Below are 22,508 nucleotides of genomic sequence, written 5' to 3' on the forward strand. Positions count from 1 at the left end.
CATTATCAATCATATCTCCATAATTCATTATCACATATTAATGAAATTCACTACACGTAAACTTCAGATCAAGGGTAAAAATATTAGCAAATAAAAACGCACGCGCACGTAGGTTCATGCGCGTGATATCGCGCGTTAAAAATTTAAAACGCTCAAAATTAAGTTTTGATCAATTTAGAGCATGAATTAGGCCATTTGCGTGTTTAAAAAAATTACTGCGCAAAAATGCGTTTTTGCGCGCGCGATACTTAAAAAGCGTAAAAAATATGATTTTTTTTTACAAATCTCATTCTACTCACCATCCTTAGTACATTCACCAAATTTGAGTCAGTTCCGACTTAAAATAACGCTATACGAGCACGTTAAAAATGACAAAATGCGCACATTAATTTTACAAAAGTTCTGAAAATAGTGAAAAATAGGTCTTTTTTAAAATGAAAATAATTCTTCAGAATGCAAGATGACCCCCGATTTTTTTAACTTATTCTGGAAGCCATTGAGTTGTAGATATGAATTCATGTACACATTTTACGTACAAAATGTTTTGACGTCATCAAATGGCCACTTGAATTTAAAAATTAGGATTTGTTATCTTTTTCTGTAGATTATCACATTCAACAGAGCGCATCTTGGTTATGTGTGCTCGAATTTCGCACAACTTTCAGTATGTGCTTGCTTAATTAATTATCTTTATCATGAGTTGACACTATCTTCATTTTAATGACGTCATCACGCGTAAAAACTTGAATAACGTAGGCCGTGTAATTTCACCTTCGCAGTAAATTTGAATATCTTACAGCTCTTCAGAATTGAAGGTTACCTTGATGATTATAATTTATTATGAAAGCTGATGAAATGTAGATATTAATTCATATAAAAATTAAGCCTATCGGATGTTGTGACGTTAACATATGGCCAGTTGAAGTGAAAAAGTAGTTTTTTCATATTTTTTGTCAAAGTTATACACAATTCAAAGAGCGCGCACAGCGCTTCTACGTGCCAAATTTTTTTCCAAATCTTATATTTTTTTGCTCAATTAATTATCTTTCGAAATTGTCATCTTAAAGTTTAGTTTGATAACGTCATCATGCCAAAAAATTAGAACATGTGTGTCCCGTAATTTCACCTATGCTACACTGTATATAGATATACAGTATATACTGTACATATTGTATATGGCATATAGGCACAACTCAGCACTATAAGCATATGATAGGATGGCATACATCAACATTTTCCGATCGTATGTTAACGTACGTGCATGTTTAAAAAAAATTAATTTCAGTAAAATGATAAAAATGATCACCTATAATTCGTCAAAGTGACGAATTAAATTCTAGTTAGGTGATCATTTAGAATAAAATGATCACCTATTGTTATTGTATAAAATCTTTATTATTATTTTTTTTATTTTTTTTATTTTTTTTCTTTTTTTTCTTTTTATTGTTTCTGTACACTATTTTGTGTAACAATTATCTAAAAAAGTTTAATGTCAATGATTACAAAAATTTCAGAATATCTTTCAAATAATATAACTTAATCCTAATAAGCTTTCCAGCGTGATCACTCATCCGTGACGACATTTATACGCCATTTTGCGAAATCACATTATCAATCATATCTCCAAAATTCATTATCACATATTAATGGAATTCACTACACGTAAACTTCAGATCAAGGGTAAAAATATTAGCAAATAAAAAGTTGCGCGTTTCAAGGTCATGCAAGTGAAATCGCGCGCTAAAAATTTAAAACGCGCAAAATTAGGTTTTGATCAATTTAGAGCATGAATTAGGCCATTTGCGTGTTTCCAAAAATTACTGCGCAAAAAAAAATTTTGCGCGCGCGATACTTAAAAAGCGTAAAAAATATGAATTTTTTTTACAAATCTCATTCTACTCGCCATCCTTAGTACATTCACCAAATTTGAGTCAGTTCCGACTTAAAATAACACTATACGAGCACGTTAAAAATGACAAAATGCGCACATTAATTTTACAAAAGTTCTGAAAATGGTGAAAAATAGGTCTTTTTTAAAATGAAAATAATTCTTCAGAATGCAAGATGACCCCCGACTTTTTTAACTTATTCTGGAAGCCATTGAGTTGTAGATATGAATTCATGTACACATTTTACGTACAAAATGTTTTGACGTCATCAAATGGCCACTTGAATTTAAAAATTAGGATTTGTTATCTTTTTGTGTAGATTATCACATTCAACAGAGCGCATCTTGGTTATGTGTGCTCGAATTTCGCACAACTTTCAGTATGTGCTTGCTTAATTAATTATCTTTATCATGAGTTGACACTATCTTCATTTTAATGACGTCATCACGCGTAAAAACTTGAATAACGTAGGCCGTGTAATTTCACCTTCGCAGTAAATTTGAATATCTTACAGCTCTTCAGAATTAAAGGTTACCTTGATGATTATAATTTATTATGAAAGCTGATGAAATGTAGATATTAATTCATATAAAAATTAAGCCTATCGGATGTTGTGACGTTAACATATGGCCAGTTGAAGTGAAAAAGTAGTTTTTTCATATTTTTCGTCAAAGTTATACACAATTCAAAGAGCGCGCACAGCGCTTCTACGTGCCAAATTTTTTTCCAAATCTTATATTTTTTTGCTCAATTAATTATCTTTCGAAATTGTCATCTTAAAGTTTAGTTTGATAACGTCATCATGCCAAAAAATTAGAACATGTGTGTCCCGTAATTTCACCTATGCTACACTGTATATAGATATACAGTATATACTGTACATATTGTATATGGCATATAGGCACAACTCAGCACTATAAGCATATAATAGGATGGCATACATCAACATTTTCCGATCGTATGTTAACGTACGTGCATGTTTAAAAAAAATTAATTTCAGTAAAATGATAAAAATGATCACCTATAATTCGTCAAAGTGACGAATTAAATTCTAGTTTTAATTGTTTCTGTACACTATTTTGTGTAACAATTATCTCAAAAAGTTTAATGTCAATGATTACAAAAATTTCAGAATATCTTTCAAATAATATAACTTAATCCTAATAAGCTTTCCAGCGTGATCACTCATCCGTGACGACATTTATACGCCATTTTGCGAAATCACATTATCAATCATATCTCCATAATTCATTATCACATATTAATGAAATTCACTACACGTAAACTTCAGATCAAGGGTAAAAATATTAGCAAATAAAAACGCACGAGCACGTAGGTTCATGCGCGTGATATCGCGCGTTAAAAATTTAAAACGCTCAAAATTAAGTTTTGATCAATTTAGAGCATGAATTAGGCCATTTGCGTGTTTCAAAAAATTACTGCGCAAAAATGCGTTTTAGCGCGCGCGATACTTAAAAAGCGTAAAAAACATGAATTTTTTTTACAAATCTCATTCTACTCACCATCCTTAGTACATTCACCAAATTTGAGTCAGTTCCGACTTAAAATAACGCTATACGAGCACGTTAAAAATGACAAAATGCGCACATTAATTTTACAAAAGTTCTGAAAATGGTGAAAAATAGGTCTTTTTTAAAATGAAAATAATTCTTCAGAATGCAAGATGACCCCCGATTTTTTTAACTTATTCTGGAAGCCATTGAGTTGTAGATATGAATTCATGTACACATTTTACGTACAAAATGTTTTGACGTCATCAAATGGCCACTTGAATTTAAAAATTAGGATTTGTTATCTTTTTGTGTAGATTATCACATTCAACAGAGCGCATCTTGGTTATGTGTGCTCGAATTTCGCACAACTTTCAGTATGTGCTTGCTTAATTAATTATCTTTATCATGAGTTGACACTATCTTCATTTTAATGACGTCATCACGCGTAAAAACTTGAATAACGTAGGCCGTGTAATTTCACCTTCGCAGTAAATTTGAATATCTTACAGCTCTTCAGAATTGAAGGTTACCTTGATGATTATAATTTATTATGAAAGCTGATGAAATGTAGATATTAATTCATATAAAAATTAAGCCTATCGGATGTTGTGACGTTAACATATGGCCAGTTGAAGTGAAAAAGTAGTTTTTTCATATTTTTCGTCAAAGTTATACACAATTCAAAGAGCGCGCTTCTACGTGCCAAATTTTTTTCCAAATCTTATATTTTTTTGCTCAATTAATTATCTTTCGAAATTGTCATCTTAAAGTTTAGTTTGATAACGTCATCATGCCAAAAAATTAGAACATGTGTGTCCCGTAATTTCACCTATGCTACACTGTATATAGATATACAGTATATACTGTACATATTGTATATGGCATATAGGCACAACTCAGCACTATAAGCATATAATAGGATGGCATACATCAACATTTTCCGATCGTATGTTAACGTACGTGCATGTTTAAAAAAAATTAATTTCAGTAAAATGATAAAAATGATCACCTATAATTCGTCAAAGTGACGAATTAAATTCTAGTTACAGTATTTCTATTGTCGAATTCTTTAATCAATGCAACTAACTCCTACATGAGGCGATCCTTGCTAGTTATTTGATAACATTATGAAATACAATATAAAAATACAACTTTGTGGATAAAATCAAACTGATTGCCACAAATTGGTGGCCCTTGGCTTCCTGACGTATTTAAATCTTTGACATCAATACCCAAGTTGAAGTTTTACATTACAGGGAATGTTCATATACAACATAAGGCTGGCATAGAGCATGGGCATGCTATCTTGTGTGAACCAGGCAGTGGCATTGCTTTTGCCATTCTACACCACGTCCTTGGCATTGTGTATGACAACTGCAGACCCCAATCTTAAGTTTGAACGTTTATATATGACCTTATATCAAATTTATTAGTGGACCCCCTAGTACTATAATATGTACAGCTTGTCTCGTCCTTCGGAAAAAGCCATTATTAAATCCTTGAATGTACAATGCACATGTGAATATTAAAGAACTTGGTACATTATTCAACAAGGCCATATACATGGCTGCAGTCGCGTGCTCAAATTTGAGTTAGTGTTTATCGACCGACCAACCAACCGACATAGTGAGCTGTAGAGTAGAGTAAAAATACTACAGTGGATGCTGCAATTTGCTTTAAAGGAGAAGGTGTTAGATGATAAAGGAACTCTTACAGATTAACAGAAGAGGTGGCAAGAGGAGAAAACCAAGGGCTGGAAAGAGAAAGCCGTACATGGAGATTCTTGATGATATTATTAAAGAAAGGTTGTAAAACAGAAATCGGGAAAAGAGTGCATACTAAGGTTTAACGCACAGTGCGCGTGTAAAAATCTGCGCACTCATGGCAATTTTTTAAACGCTTAAAATTGCCTAGACGTACTCTAATTTCATCGAAAATACATTTTGACATTTTTATGCGCACGTACGCATGGGTTATATGCGCTGCGCACGTAATTGTATTGCCATTATGATGAAATATGACCTGAAATTTATGAGTACCAAATTTTATTTAATTGTGATTCATGCCTTGACTTAGCTAGATGAAACTGATATCAAGACAACGCCATATAAAGTTAGTGTTTACCGACCGACCGACCGACATAGTGAGCTGTAGAGACTAAAAATAGCAGGGGATTGTCTTGCCATGTGAGCTGATCTTACATATAAATATTTTGTTTTGCCTTATCAAAGCGTTTGCACTTTGAAATAAACAAGCATTCAACTTGGATATTGAGATCAACAATGTAAAAAACAGGAAGCCAAGTCTCAGATTTCTGTGAATCAGTTTGAAGTGGTTTCATTTTTAAATGTAAACTATGCATGAATTCTTTGTTTGTTGTTTATGATATCTTTAAATAACTTAATAGATCTTCAGGGGGAAATTTAAAAAGAAAGATTTCTTTTCTTTTTTCAGATTATACATTTAGCAAAATTACTGTATAGAAGAACAAATTAGGCCTACACCAACGTATTCTGTCATAAGTGTTCATCATTTGTTCTTTAAACAAATGACAACTAATGAACCACATGAACATTTTGCATGCATGGAGAGTTCAGAATATCATATTTCATTGTCTATTTTATTAAAACATCTGTAATTTACAAAACTGCTCTGCTTCCAATTTTATATTATACTATAGGCCTACACCAAGAAATTCTAACTGCACATATCATATACTAGCATGTACTAAGTAAAACTCAGCCTGCTACAGTACAGTATTTAAATTATATCAAAGTGTTTGCAGCACTTCGATATAAAGTAAGCATTCAACTATGGTACTCAGGTCAATGATGTAATAAACTGCCATAGGGTTGAGAAATGCATTGTGGGTTCAGGGAGTTCCCGGGTGGGTACAATGGGTCAGTAAAGGAACTAATCATTCCACTTAATGAGAATACATATATATATAAATATATATAAACAAATCAGGCAAAGAACATTAATTCTAAACCGCCCAGTGATATACTGAAATTTAAAAAATTTAAGAGCCATTGTCTGTAAGTGTAAGAATCAAAGAAATATAAAAAATAGTGGCAGACTCAAAAAAATGGATTTCTTTCAAATTTTGCACATGGCTATATATGTGTTGAGAGAAATCAAATATGAAGTATTTTTTATTTCACACATACATTTCCATGGCAACGGCCAAATTTGTGTTTTTGACAAATTTTGTCCTTTTTTAAGGTTTTTTAAAATGGATATTATTGGTACTACTTTGATGAACGATATTTTTGTTTTGTTCATTTAATTATAAAAAATAATTAGTGTATGCATAATAACAATGCATTGTGTACCTGTTTCATATTTTTTTTTAATTTTTGATTTCATACTTTGGGAGATACCATTTATTTAAAAAGGGGTGTTTTTCGCTTTTTTTTAATTGTTAAATGCAACTAAACTTTACTTCACCATAACGCCCAAAGTGGTGTTTTTTTTAAGCTGATTTATTACAAATAGGTAGTTCTAATGTTTAATAAGTGATTTCTAAAATAAAATACTGGGGTATTTTAAAAATCTACAAGCAGTGTTGCGAGAAACATAGGCATTTTTATAAAAAAAAACATGGTATATTAGTAAAAACATTTTATTTTCTTTGATTATCTGATTTGAAACTCATTGGTCAGAAAAATTCGTAATGTTTTATATAGTTCTAGTTGTGTTGTGAGAAAAAAAAACCAATATTTTTAATTATAGATTCTGTAATTCCCAGTTTTAATGTCATTTTATAGGTTTATCCTCTAGAAATTTGAATAAATTATCATATCGTTGTGAATTTTAATCTTTGCAACCGATTACTCCTCTCTTTTATTTTGAAGCTCCTCTTTCATTTTTTTACTTCTTTTATTTGCTAACCTAAACAGATCCCACATGCCCATCCACCACCACTTCCGACTACAACCCGACCCCCCCCCCCCCCCCCCCATTTGGTACCTACCGTAAGCGGCCACCTCCCGTAAGCAGCTGCGGACACCTTTATATACTAAAAATGAGATTTTTTGTATGATAAATGACCTCCCGTAAGCGGCCACCCGAAAAATGTGATACTTATTGCATGGGCCTATGAATTAGAGGTCCATGTTTATTGTATTTCTTTATATATTAGCTTTTATTTCGAAGCGGTTTTAAAAACATTACTGTGAAGAGATGAGAAAACTACACAGATTTTGACCGACCATTTTTCATATGTTAAAAGCTTTTAAAATTTGTCTGAAAATGCTAAAAAAACTAAACCACCTGATTATAAATAATAATACAATTAGCTGGAAAATTGAGAGGCTCGTTTCGTTAAGAATATCGTGCATAGCCATAATACGTGATTTTGGCCCTTTATCGGCAGACTACTTTTCCAGGTCCCGAGGGAGGTTCAACTGTATTTTAAAAAATTATCCTTAGTTACGCATAGAAACAGGTTCTAAGATAACATAAATAATACATTTTGACATAATTTGACCCAACAAATTACCCTTTCACAAGATCAGACATTTTCTGGGATTCAGTAGATAGGTAAATTTGGAGAGAAAGTAGTAGCTATGTAATCAATTTTTTGTAGTCATGAAACCCCATATTAAAATTATTGTACTTAGTTAGAAACAGTTGCTACAATACACTGTAGGTAAAATGTTGATGTCATTTGACCTTAATATGTAAAATGTAAATTATGAAAAAACCCATATTTTAAAAATATTTTCGCATAGAAACAGTTACTATGGTAAAATGTTGACCTCATTTGACCTCAAAATGAATGAATTTACAAGGTAAAGTTTGTCATCACTTTAAGATTATTAGAATGCCATAGAAGTAAAATTGAGAAAAATTACAAATGCAATCAATTCTTTGTATTCATAAAAACGCCATTTTTTTCGATTTTTTTTTAAATTACTTTCCTTAGTTACACATAGAAATGGTTGCTAAGGTAACAATATAGGTAAAAAATGAAAATTGTTGAGAATTTTTATGAACTATCTTGTAAATTTTGATCAAACATTAATAGTTGTAGTAAAGTGGGGACCTGTCCTGTTTTGCATTCTGACCCCTTTTGACCTCAAATGACTAATTTACAAGGTCAGATTTTTTGGGAGGTCTTTCTGTATCTTTTTACACAAAATAGATGTAAAAATTTATAAAAACCTTGACGCAATTATTTCAGTTTAAGTTTAACATTATTTTCCATCAACTAAATATTTCAATGCAAAATACTGTTTTTCTGGCAATTAATTGAAATAAACCTGGCAAAACATTCTCCTATTTTATCTAAACTATTCGTATGACTCTAGTAGCATTATGACAAGCCACATATTATTTTATTATTGGATTAGCCATATTTAAATTGTGTTTCATGTGTTTTGTTTGTTGATATTTTGTTTGTATTTTTTTGTATTTTCCGTATTTTCCTGGCAACACAAAACCTATGTACGTAATTTACCCCAGTGTTTTTTTCGTGATTGTTGTTGACAAACCTATTGACTATCAAATTACAAAACCTCATTGATATAAAAACACCACTTTGGAAGTTATAGGTACGTTTATGATGTATACTTTTATTAAAAAAATATTTTTTAAAAACACCCCTTTTTAAAATAATGGTATCAACCAAACTCCATTTTGTAAATTTTTTTTTCTACAATAAATGGAACTCAATACATGTTGTTTACACTGCTATAAACAAAAACTGTATACTGTAAGTATTTTTGGTTAAAATAAGTATACAATTTGTACTTTTTTACTATAGAAAATCTGTGAAAAATGGCAAAAACATCAACATTTGAAAAATTGACCGTTGTCATGGCAACGGAGGCTAAAAATTAAAATGAATGTTGTAGATATGCTTTTTATTGAAATGTCTATTCATGGTAAAAATTTGAGAAAAATCCATTTTTTTACATCTGCCACAAAATCTTTGATTTTTACAGACAATGGCTCTTAAATAGCAGGCTGGTTTTTACACTCTTTAAGTACTACATAAATTAGTATTATGTATAGGCCTATAGTCATGTAGTTACTTCTGTGAATGATGAAAATATTAAATTTTAAAATTAAATCACAAATTAGTCCAAAACCATGATTGATCTTATTTGTACCTCAAAATCAGAGCTAATAAGTGATTATGGTGTGTTATCCACACTTATCAATGACCACTACATGGTACATACCGTATTTATTCTAATTCTTATTAACTAATAATGCATTGATTGACAATTTATCAAGCATTTTGATACAATTTTTACTGTATTTTATCATATCATTATTAAATATCATTATAAATTTGGAAAAGTAAAAAAAAAAGAGAATAGTTTCGTACATTTTAGATGTTTAAATAAAATAGGCAATGATAGGCCTACTTTCAAATATATCCTGAATTATCTATTCATGCGTGCATGGCAAAATGTTATAACTGCCATAGTATTTAAAAGCATGAACGTTGCGGCACTCTTTATTTATTAGTGTGATAAACAAACATGCACCAAAAGATAAAGTCAAAACGCATCCGAAATGCCTCTTTTCCTTGGCTTGATATTGAATTAACCCGAATTTAAACTCCCAATTAAGAAAGGAGACAAATAATGCATGGCATGTGTGTATTATAAAATGGGTTCGGGTATATTTATTAAAATCATCTTCCCAGTAAAACAACTGCGATAGATTTTTTAATGAATTTGCAACCATGTGTAAAAATATAAAGGCCCAAATCACATCAAAACGGTAAAGACAAAAATTACCAGCAGGACAGTCATACAAAAGAAATGGAAAAATTAATTACATAATATATGATTGTTATTATTGCTATGAAGTATTACCTACTGTCTACCATATTCTATTTCTTTTATTCTATTATGTTTTATTTTATTACATCATTATTTACACTTAATTGTTTATCATTGGACAGAGATAGAGAAATTAATACCTAACTTTAGAAACACTTCTTATCAGAGTGAATGAATATGTTCTAGTGACAATTAAAAATATCCAAAAACAGTATGAAAACATTAATTTTTTTTTATCTTTGTATAATAAAAACAAACAATTAGAAGTTTGATGTTGTTTGTGGGTTGTTTTTACAATTTATTGCCGAAAACACAATTTTCGTTGTGCTTTTCCATTGAGATCCCCATGTTTCATTATCGTCCATTCCTACTCGTCTCGAGCGGTTCTCTAATTTTAAAGCGAAGTGTGACATCTTCCTACTACACTATCTTTGGTATTATTCACTCATCAGCAACACAATGCAGAGACCAGACCAAAATGGCTCTAACTAAACACCACCACAGAAGCCCTCTATGTTTTTTCAACATCCGAGTGTTACGCAATATTAATAAATAATCTTTATATATTATTCTGTAAATTGCTTTAATGTATTGTTTCATAGTGTATTTCATTTTTTTATTATTTTTATTTTAACTTACAATACAATATTAACAAAGAGCAAGATATCGTCTCCTGATGTGCTAATATTGGTAGACCCTGCACTGTAGCTGTTATAGGTCACTAAAGGACCTAACCTGAATTTACTGAGGATATTTTCTCTTTAATATTCTCTAATGTAATTTACTTGGAGACCTAGTTGTTGGCAACAACTTCACTGTATTTGAGGCATATTGTAGGGAGGAGAATGGATTGGTTGTTAATAGCTCAAAACATTTTTATTTTTATGTTCAATATGTAATTTTCTGAATGCAAACAAACAAAAAAAGAGAACAAAAAACAATTGAATGCAGTATTTATCGGCATCTTTTAAACTTCCGTACAAGACCTATTAAGTTAAGAGATACCATGAACAAACAAAGTGTTCATTTATTTGTTCTTTGAAAATGATTTAACAAGGAACTACTTATTGCAACAAATTGGTGGTAATGGTTTCCTGTTTTTTACATCGTTGACCTGAGTACCTGAATTGAATGCTTAACTATATCAAAGTGCAAAAACACATAATCATAATAATTTGAAAATAGCAGGCTGGTTTATTTTTAATAAAGTATTACTATATAAGTTTGTTTGTTTATATATTATCATATAACGATATTAGTGGACCTTCTAGTATGTACAGCTTGCCTCGTCCTTCGGATAAATCCATTATTAAATCCTTGAATGTACAATGCACATATGAATAATAAAGATTCAAAAATAGCAAGGGATTGTCTCGCCATGTGAGCTGATATTGGTAAGCATTGCAATGGGTCAGTAAAGGACCTAATTTGAATGGTTTCCAGTTACTGAGAACGATATAACCTACAGTTCAGGGTGTCAGGAGTGGTCAACATAAGACTATTTTGTTTTGCCTTATCAAAGAGTTTGCACTTTGAAATAAAAGCAAGCATTCAACTTGGATATTGAGATCAACGACGTAAAAACAGGAAGCCAAGCCTCAGGTTTCTGTGAATCAGTTTGAAGTGGTTTCAAGTTAATGGAATGAATGAATGCTTTGTTGTTCATGAGATCTTAAAATAACTTAATAGATATTTAGGAGGAAATTTAAAAAGAAAGATTTCTTCGCTTTTTTTCAGATTATACATTTAGCAAAATAGATTACTGTATAGAAGAACACATAATAACATTTTTTACTGTGAACCGTACCAACGTATTCTGTCATAAGTGTTTCATTGGTTCTTCAAAAAAATGACAACCAATGAACCACATGAACATTTTGCATGCATGGAGAGTTCAGAATATCGTATTTGAAAGTATCATTGTCTATTTTATTAAAACATCTGAAATTTAAAAAACTGCTCTGCTTCCAATTTTATATATACTATACACCAAAAAATACTAACTGCACATATCATATACTAACATGTACTAAGTAAAACTCTCGCCTGCTACAGTACAGTATTTAAATTATCAAAGTGTTTGCAGCACTTTGATATAAAGTAAGCATTCAACTATGGTACTCAGGTCAATGACGTAATAAACTGCCATATGGTTGAGAAATGCATTGTGGGTACATGGAGTACAAGGAACTCACTAGTTGTCTGAATGGTGATCGGATGTTACAAACACCATTACCAAGATTCCTGAACATAAGTGACTTTAAAATTAGGCTCTTCCACAATGGGCAAACGGATGAAAGGATCACTGTTTAAAGATCGGGCATACTGCATCGATATGTCCAAATACTGTAATATCGTATGCCTGGCATGTGGATTAGAAGGGCATAGAAAAGATGAGTGCAGTGCGGAAAAGTAATTACTTATTGACTCTAGAGAACAACTAATTCAAGGTATGTGAGAACGTGTCATCGTTAAGAAAAATACGAAAGATTCTAACATACATGAAAACAAAGCAATGATTCCGGCATGAAAATTAAGGGAAGCAAGGCAAGATCACAGACTTCCTTAAAAAAGCCTCGACCAGAGAGAAGAATGGAAAGGGAAAAAAGGTCAACACCAACGAACAAAAGAATGACGAGGAAAACATCTCTCCTACCTTGCCAGGCTCAAAGAAGAAAATCCAGTAAAAGTTAAAAAAATGAGTAACTATAGAAAAAGAGTGTTATACAGTAATAGTTATGTGCATGCTACTTTAGTTATTTCCCTTTAAAATAGGTATTATGTGTGTACGTATAATTACCAATAGACCAAAAGAATAGTGTTGATAGAAAAGACACATCTGTGTTTACATTTAAGCATTTTATGAACAAATTGATGTTAAAAGATGTAAGAAGAATTACAAATCCGAACAAAATACAATTTAATTGGCGTAGAAAATTTATTTTACTGGTGTACATCTAACAGATCATTAAGCAATATCAATTAAAATTGGGTTACATCAATCTAAAAGGGGTCCTAGCTATTGGAAGCTTAATCATTATTTGCTGAAAAATATGGATTATCAAGACCATATTAGGGAAATTATACTTAATACCAAATGCAACGAAAGTAACCTAGCCCTGACTTAATTTGGGAACTTATAAAAGTCAAGGTTAAAGACTTTTTGATTTTTTACAGTAAAAAAAAAATAAATAAAAGGAAACACTGAAGCAATTGACCAGACTTGCACTCGTGAAAATGAATGTATTCTGACTGAAATTGAAGAAAAAACAAAACTTTTAGAAAAAAAAATATAAAAAGGAAGCAAAGGGCAAGGGTACGTACATATTCACGAGTACAATGGATGGAAGAAGGTAACCGGAGTACTTCCTTGGGTTAGAGAAAAATAACGGTACAAAAAAACATATAAAAAGTATAAAAAAGCAAATTGGACAATATTAACAAAACCTCAGGAAATCCTCCGTGAAGAAGTAAATTTGTTGTGCAATTGCAAATAATGGATGGGTTTCCGAAAGTTTTCAAATGAATAGTGGTATAAGACAGGGTTGTTCTTTGTCTGCTTTATTGTTTATTTTAACTGTAACACAGTTATCTTTACCTGGAATGAGGATAGGTTTAGATATTTTTACCAACTTTTGAAAAGTATCAGGTATGAGCCTTAATAAAAGAAAAACAAATGCCATGTGGATTGGTTGAAATATAATTAAAACCAAAAAAAACATGCAACTTAAATTGGGTTAAAATGTTAGAAATATATGTATGTTATAAAAAGGATGAATGTCAAGAACTAAACTGGGCTAATACATTGTTAAGTTTAGAAAGACTACTACTACTATTTAAAAGGCCAAAACACTCAAATTTTCATGGGCGAGAAAATGAATATGTAGCAAACATGTGAGATGGAAGCTATTACCAATATATTATATAAATAAGTTTGGAAATAAAAGATTGATCTTTAGTATGTCAAATATTAACCTGGCAAATTGCATTACTTTGAAAAACATTCCTCCTTTTTATTTATACAATGTTGTAATGAATTCAATGAAAACGGTTGCCATGAAATTAATACTTTTAAGAAGTTGTTAATCAAAGTTTGTGGGGAAACAAATATATTGTATACAAAAAAAAGGTCTTTGTTTTATAAAAATTGGTTTGATTCAGGATTTTAAAAAAATATTCAATTTTAACCGAAACATCTAATGAAATCCTTGAAACACTATGTAATAATGTAAACTGACTGAATATGCTTCCTAAGTAGTTGATGCCATTCCAAATAATTGAATTAATATAATATTGAGGTAGGAGCCAAATAATGCATGGCATGTGTGTATCATAAAATAGGTTTCTGGTATATTTATTAAAATCATCTTTCTATTAAAACTGAATAGATAGATAGATTTTAAAATGAATTTGCAACCATGTATAAACATATAAAGGGCCAAATCACATCAAAACGAAAAATACCAGCAGAACAGTCATACAAAGTAAAATAATTACATAATATATAATGATTGTTTTTATTACTATGAATTATTTTTAATAACAAATGTATTTAAACATTAAAATAGTAAAGCAGTTTGGTAAACTTATTTGTGGTTCCAGCTGTTTTTAGTACTAATAAATATTCAGAAGGATCCTAAAATATATTACAGTACATTTAATAATTGATTTATGTTGTTTTTTTTCTCACTGTTTTCTGTTTTGTTTTTTTTTTGTTAGCTTTTAGGCATTCCCAGCATAAAATTCTGCCTTTGTCTAGTCTTTAATATTTTTTCTCAACTTTTCTAAGTAAGCACAACAGGGATGCTCAGAGCAAAATAGCCATATTGCCATAAGTGTCATAATATTGGGCGGGAGGGAGGGAAAATTGTCTTCAACTTAATGTGATCGTGTTAACAGAGAGGATGCTTGATCAAAGAGGTCGAAAAACCCGCCCTCTCCGTTCTCAAAATAGAATTGTGTTCCCAACCCAATTCTTGATTTTTGCTACTCGGAGACTGCGGCAATTAACAAACTCATAGAATAATAAATAAAGACGCATACAACATAAGTTCTGGCTTAAATAGTTTAATTAGTAAATGAACATTCACCCATGTAAAACTGCACATAAAAGTCATAAGCAAATATAAGTTATATAGCAATAATTTTCCAATTCTAAGTAAGCACAACAGGGATGCTCAGAGAAAAATAGCCCGCGGCAGGTGCCAAGGCACCGCCAAGAGCACAATATTGTCAAAGTTTTGCAATATCTCAGTTTTATTTTAAGTTTATTCTCCAAGGGCTCATAAATTTAAACCAACACCCCTATTTGGGGCAAATAATTGAACCTAAATTCGTTTTAATTGTTAATAACTAATTATCTGACTAGATTTAATTAGTAAACAGGGTTACATCAGGTGGTTAAAACCAGTACCGAGATTCTAACCAACTTTATTATCGAGTAAACATTCTAGGAATAACGCAAGATTGACCGAATTTTTTCCTTACATAAATTCATATATAGATTATTATTGATTAACAGGTATTTAATCTCTACAGTAATGGAAGAAAATATGAAAGAAAATTATCGGAATCAGATTCTTCAATGAACACATGTAATTCCGACAGTTTGAAAAAGAAAATTGATGCAAATAATGTTTACGTTTCAACATATTTTTATTTATTACATATTTGTATGGTATCAAAAACATATTTTTAATAAACATTTGATTTAAAATTGTGTATTTATATTATACAGTTAACTGGTGAAAAAATGGGCATGATGTGATTTATAATTAAAGAGCTATGTTAGATTTTGTGTAATTTTGCGATTAACCAACACATTTTTATTTTGTTACACGTTTCCATGATGGTAACAAAAACATATTTTTCGTATTTTATTAAAAATTGTGTATTTATAGTATACAATTAAATAGTGAAAAGAAAAATGGGCATTATGTGATTCATAATTAAAGAACTATCTTTGATTTGTATGTATTTTTGCGATAAAACGACAATTTTTTTATTTTTTTTTATTACACGTTAACAGCATGTTAACAAAAACATATTTTTTAATAAAGTTTTGATGGAAAATGATGTATTTATATTATACAATTAACTGGTGAAAAATGGGCATGATGTGATTAATAATTAAAGAGCTATGTTAGATTTTTGTGTATTATATTACATTCAAATATTACCTATTTGCATTATGTATTATGATAAAACAATATTTTATGATTTTTTTTTGGCAAAAGTTTTATAGAACATTATGTATTTACATCATATCAATAACAGTTGAAAAACTAATTTGGTACAATTTATGGTTGTCTTACGTGCTGTCCGTTTGGCCAATATGAACCCCTAGCAGAAATCGATGTAAGAATACGATACAACAAAATGTTAATAATACCCCAAAACGTAGTGTGTATTGCCGTACGATATAATTATTATAGGTATTATACATATGTACAATGGAGCTAGGCTGAATTCAAAACTTCACTTGACCGAACATATGGAAAGGTAAATGTTTGTTTGTGCAGTTACTAGGCATAGTCGTTTGTAACTCGTCACTTTGACCTAATATATATAAATTAAATAAACAGTGCCCCAGTAAAATATATCACACCGTAAGGAAAACTGGATACTCGAAGTAATATCTGATACTAAGGTGAAAAATGCTAGCCTGTTATCGCTCGACATACCATACCAATGTGTAATGTGGTTTGCGGTTACTATAGTGCCTGTCTGTTAAAAAATGTTTGTGTCGTTAATATCTTCCTACGAGAGGATTTATGTATGGGCCTTGTAATGTGCGAGTCGTTATCGTTTATGTATGGGCCTTGTCGTCAACTAAGGCGAAAGTAAATGTGCTAGTCGTTATCGCACAACATATAAAATTCATGTGCGAGTCGTTAACGCACAACATATAAAACTCATGTGCGAGTCGTTATCGCACGACATATAAAATTCATGTGCGAGTCTTTATCGCACGACATATAAAATTCATGTGCGAGTCTTTATCGCACGACATATAAAATTCATGTGCGAGTCTTTATCGCACGACATATAAAATTCATGTGCGAGTCGTTATCGCACGACATATAAAATTCATGTGCGAGTTGTTATCGCACGACATACAAAAATCATGTGCGAGTCGTTATCGCACGACATATAAAATTCATGTGCGAGTCGTTATCGCACGACATATAAAATTCATGTGCGAGTCTTTATCGCACGACATATAAAATTCATGTGCGAGTCTTTATCGCACTACATATAAAAATTCATGTGCGAGTCGTTATCGCACGACATATAAAATTCATGTGCGAGTCGTTATCGCACGACATATAAAATTCATGTGCGAGTCGTTATCGCACGACATATAAAGATTCATGTGCGAGTCTTTATCGCACGACATATAAAATTCATGTGCTAGTCTTTATCGCACGACATATAAAATTCATGTGCTAGTCTTTATCGCATGACATATAAAATTCATGTGCTAGTCGTTATCGCACGACATATAAAATTCATGTGCGAGTCGTTATCGCACGACATATAAAGATTCATGTGCGAGTCGTTATCGCACGACATATAAAATTCATGTGCGAGTCGTTATCGCACGACATATAAAATTCATGTGCGAGTCGTTATCGCACGACATATAAAATTCATGTGCGAGTCGTTATCGCACGACATATTATAAAAGTATATGTGCAGGTAATGTCTGTGTCGTTAATATCTTCCTACAAGAGATTTATGTATGGGCCTTGTCTTTGACTAAGGCGAAAGTAAATGTGCGAGTCGTTATCAAACGACATATAAAATTCATGTGCGAGTCGTTCATCGCACGACATATTATAAAAGTATATGTGCAGGTAATGTCTGTGTCGTTAATATCTTCCTACAAGAGGATTTATATATGGGCCTTGTCTTCGGCTAAGGCGAAAGTAAATGTGCGAGTTGTTATCGCACGACATATAGAATTCGTGCCCGAGTCGTTAATCGCACGACATACAGGGATTACAGTATAATATAAGAGTATAATATGTGCGGGTAATGTTTGTGTATAGAAGTATAGAGAAATATATATATATATATACGTATAAAGTCGGAAAAAACATGTGTTAAATCACAATGGCGGCCGAACAGTTGGCCCTCGTGTAAACTGGAATCACACCACACGGTGTCTTCACTATTGACAAAAAGTCCTATATCGCTAAACAAAAAAACTATAGAGGGCGCGCTCTCATGCAAACCTCTGAGTAAACAAGACAACACATGTGAATATTTAATGAACTTTGTCGACCAATAGATTTGTGTTAATTCACGATATCGCTGAATATTCATGAGAATAAAACAGTTGGTGACGTAAAAAAACTTGTAGAACCCGTATTCAAGGTTGCACGCTGTCACATTGTTGGAGAAGGTCGATATCATTATCAAGGTATGCCCTTTAATTTTTATGTTTTTACATGAAAATGTGCATGATTTTTGGGTAATGAAGGATACATTGTTTTCCACCAGTGATTAAAACATAATTTAGATTAATATAATGAGAAATTATTAAATAACGTGTATGAAAAGTTGTACACCCTTCGCCCCTGGGAAGAGTGTATACCGTGTAGTGGGCCTAGCGCGTATGCGCGCCCGAGAATTGATCATTTCACGACGTTTCGCTTTCAGATCTTGCACTATGTCTAGGCCTAGCTACACGTGTGTATGTAAATAACTAAGGAAAGCAATATATTATTTAATTGTAGGCCTAATTCTTTTTTATTTGTTAATTAGGCTTATTATAGTAGAAGAAAAATTAACATTATTGAACAGCATAATAATAATAAAATAGAATAATAATATAGGCCTAGCTAGGCCTAAATAGACCAAGCTAGTACTAGGCCTAGAGTAGTACTAGTAGGCCCTACTACAACTACTAGTAGTACTAGCCTAGGTTGTCTTGTAGGCCTAAGCCTAATAATATTAATATTATTAGTATGTAAAACATTTAAATAGTAAAGGTAGGCAATACATAGTATAATATGTAGGCCTAGGCTAATTAATAATATATAAAATAAGTCCAGCTTTAGGCATTGTTAATGGTAGGGTTAGACTTATAACCATGGAGTTTTCTTTACTCCATTATAATATATATATTTATATATAACAGTAAATTCTTCGAAAATCAATAATATTATTCAACCAGTCAATAAATAATTGGTGTTATTTACATTTTAACATGGCTACTTATTAAATTTAATTAAATACAATTCAAATCATAATAAAAATATGCATTTCTTATTGCATCATTTATAAATTCTTCAAAAATCATCTATAAACCTTGATAATTCTTTAATTTATAACCAGTCATTAAATAAATGAGTGTTTGGTGTTATTTAAATTTTTAAAATGGTTTTTAATTTCATTATCAATATCATAAATTAAAAACCTGCATTTGTTTTTTGCAACATACATTTTTTTTAAATCATCAATAAACCTTGTATAGGATATTTTATTTGTAAATTTTTTACATACAATAAATTCTCATTCTTTAATCACAATGACAAATTTTGACGCAGTTCTCAGGGAATAATTTCACCAGTGTAGCATAGCAAAAAGCTTCACAAAACAACTTTATTGCTAAATTATGTAGTAAAAAATGCAACTACAAAACTATGTTTCTCGACTAAAAAATCAGTTTGATTATCAATAATATTGCAAAAAAAGTGTTGAAATGAAAATTTTCCCTGCTTCTTTATTTACAAAAAACTCTCTGTTTATACTTGCAACACAAAAATTGTGTTACTGTCTGCAAGTCCATGTCAATTGAATCTTCATTCTTCAGTACCTACAATAAATAAATTATTAATAACATTGTTGACTAAATAATTGTTGCAAATACTTCTGTAATTAATCATATACCAGAATAATAGAAATAGAAAATGAGAATAAAAACAATTCAAAAACATATTTAGATGTCTAATTACAGTTTCATTCTTCATTATACTTACTGTGTTTTCTTTTTTTAGGTGGAACTATTCTGTGATGGATTTCGGGGACTGTGTACACCATGTGATTTTTCATTATGGATTTCATTTTCTTGCCTTCTGAATTGACGCCATGGACGTTGCGGCTCTGTCGATTGAATGCTGCATGAATTTGCTCGCCACCTTGCTCACTGAGCAAGCCTAGTCCAACATGCCATCTTCGAAGGGTTGGTACAACATGCACCTCCAACATGTGCAGTTTAGGTGAGATGTTATAACCATATTTCCTGTACTCTATAAAAAAATCCTTGATGTCGTTGTCTATCAAAAAAATATTGTGTTTTTTATAATTTACATATTTTAATGAAATATCTAAATGAAATGTATAATATTCTGCTTACCAATTTCATTTATTTCATAGTCGGTAACTGGTAATTTTTTGTTCCACTGCCGAAAATTTCTGGAAAAGTGGAGTGAATTTGGCATCAATTCCCTCTGCCTGAATTGTCAATGATTGTGCATGTTTGATTGGTATATCCATACTCTGACTCTCAAGTGTTTCTTTGAATTTATCCATAAGTTTTGCAATGATGTTTATCTGTAATAAAATAATAGGTTACATTATCAAATTACATAAAAGTATGTTAAACTATACACAATCAAATTGTTTAGATATTAAATGTGCAATTTACCTTACAACATTTATGAACGTGATTGCCATTGAAAGCCTTGCCGTGGTATGCTCTTCGGTCTACTCGATTTTCTTTCAGCACCAAATCCATTGAACATGCAATGGGCCCCATACCATGTTTTAGTTGATCTTTCTCTATTGTTTCTTTCTAAAAGTACATGCAATATTTTTAATTATATTTATTTTTATTTATAATTAAAAATCTTGTAAATTTCATTAGCCACTCTTAGTCCGTGATATTTTACTTTACTTACGAGTTCTTTAATTTTCTGAGTCTTTGATGAAATGGCACTGGCAGACTCTCCCAGCTGGGCAATAGTCATATTGTCCTCGATAGTAACTATTTCATCTTCTAGTATCGCAATTTGTTTTTTGCTTGCTTCTAGTTTTAAGGCACTTTGAGCAATGCAGAGCTCAAAATTGTTTCTGCTCTCTGCTGATGGATTACGTTGTCTAAAAAACAATTAGTAGTTACAATTTCATTATTGAAATGCATAAATTATTTACTATTATATTAGTGAATCTTTGATTGGTACACTTTTTTTAAATGTACCCTATTTCCATACCTGAACTTATAGAGTTGTTTGTCCATCTCATGGGCTTCACATTCCAGCAAATCATAGAGTTTTTTAAAAACTCCCAGTGAAATGTGAAGACATGGTATTGATACCTATTTGAAAAGGAAATAATACCATTAATTTGCATTATTAGAATTATAGTTAGTTATGATGAGTGTTTATATTTAAATTTTTTTGGTAATTTATTATTTTATTATGTAATGTTGTTTTAAAATGTAAAATGTAAAATCGAAACTTACATGGTCAATATCTACATTAACCATTGGCTCCCGGACAATGTTTCTAGAAACATCCTTACTTTTGTCCTCTTTTGACCCAGAGTCAATAAATTTGGCATAATCTTCATATTTTGTAGACATCTCGGTCCCCTTTTAATTCCCTTGTTTATGTCATCTTTTGTTGATGTGCAAAACAAACAACAGTATCTTCCTGGAATAGGAATACATCCAGTGATATCAATACATACAATATATATTAATCATAACATATTTTCTAATTAATCTATAATTCTATTCTTACCATTAGGTGAATATAGCCCATATATTCGGACTAGAAAATCATAATCTCCAAAAAAGAAGACCCGCAGTTTATAACCTCTAAAAAACAAATAGAACAAACACATGTTAATTGCAGATATGACTCAGGTAATTATGATGTTTTGTAAATTATATTAAGATATATTTAATCCTACCTCCACTCTTGTCCATTCAAATCTGTGATTTGTTTGCTGATGAGTGGGAGTGTTCTAGATAAATTAGTGGTGTAGTCTGGTGCATTAAACATCAGCACGACAAGGATGTTGTGCAAGGCGTTGGGTTTGTCAATGCTGCAAATTTGTAACTCAAATTTTGTGGACCCGCCACCTTTATCGCCACCAAATTTGATCAGGATCTCCCCATCCTTTGGTTTGATGTTGTGCAATCTAGAAACAAAAGTATATACAAAATATTATGTTTAACTGTCCTTATAAATCAACACAAAATATTGTTACACTTGCGACTGATTAGATTACCAAAAAATACTTACTCTTCATGTTTTTCCAGGTGTGTAAATAAAAAGTCATGGATA

General features: G+C 31.2%; 1 protein-coding gene across 1 annotated transcript; it reads right to left on the bottom strand.

Annotated features, from left to right (window-relative positions):
• Positions 1 to 15,257: 15,257 nt before the first annotated feature.
• On the bottom strand, positions 15,258 to 21,799 carry LOC144852953 (uncharacterized). The gene is made up of 8 exons (XM_078711007.1): positions 21,680 to 21,799; positions 21,429 to 21,532; positions 21,117 to 21,315; positions 20,864 to 21,010; positions 20,637 to 20,769; positions 20,573 to 20,599; positions 20,196 to 20,492; positions 15,258 to 20,032 (listed from the first exon to the last, which is right to left on the bottom strand). The coding sequence occupies exons 1-8, from the start codon at positions 21,797 to 21,799 to the stop codon at positions 20,019 to 20,021; spliced, it is 1,041 nt and encodes a 346-aa protein (XP_078567133.1). The 3' UTR covers positions 15,258 to 20,018.
• Positions 21,800 to 22,508: the final 709 nt, after the last annotated feature.

This window comes from Antedon bifida, chromosome 9, assembly GCF_963402885.1.
Source record: "Antedon bifida chromosome 9, ecAntBifi1.1, whole genome shotgun sequence".
NCBI lineage: Eukaryota > Metazoa > Echinodermata > Crinoidea > Comatulida > Antedonidae > Antedon > Antedon bifida.

Bases quoted from the DNA above. Each gene is read 5' to 3' on its own strand.
- LOC144852953 (XM_078711007.1), bottom strand. From the start codon at position 21,799: ATGTCTACAAAATATGAAGATTATGCCAAATTTATTGACTCTGGGTCA. The intron at 21,316-21,428 runs GTATGGAAATAG...ATTGTTTTTTAG, and splicing joins AAACAACTCTATAAGTTCAG to ACAACGTAATCCATCAGCAG. The intron at 20,493-20,572 runs GTAAGCAGAATA...TTTTTTTGATAG, and splicing joins CTATGAAATAAATGAAATTG to ACAACGACATCAAGGATTTT.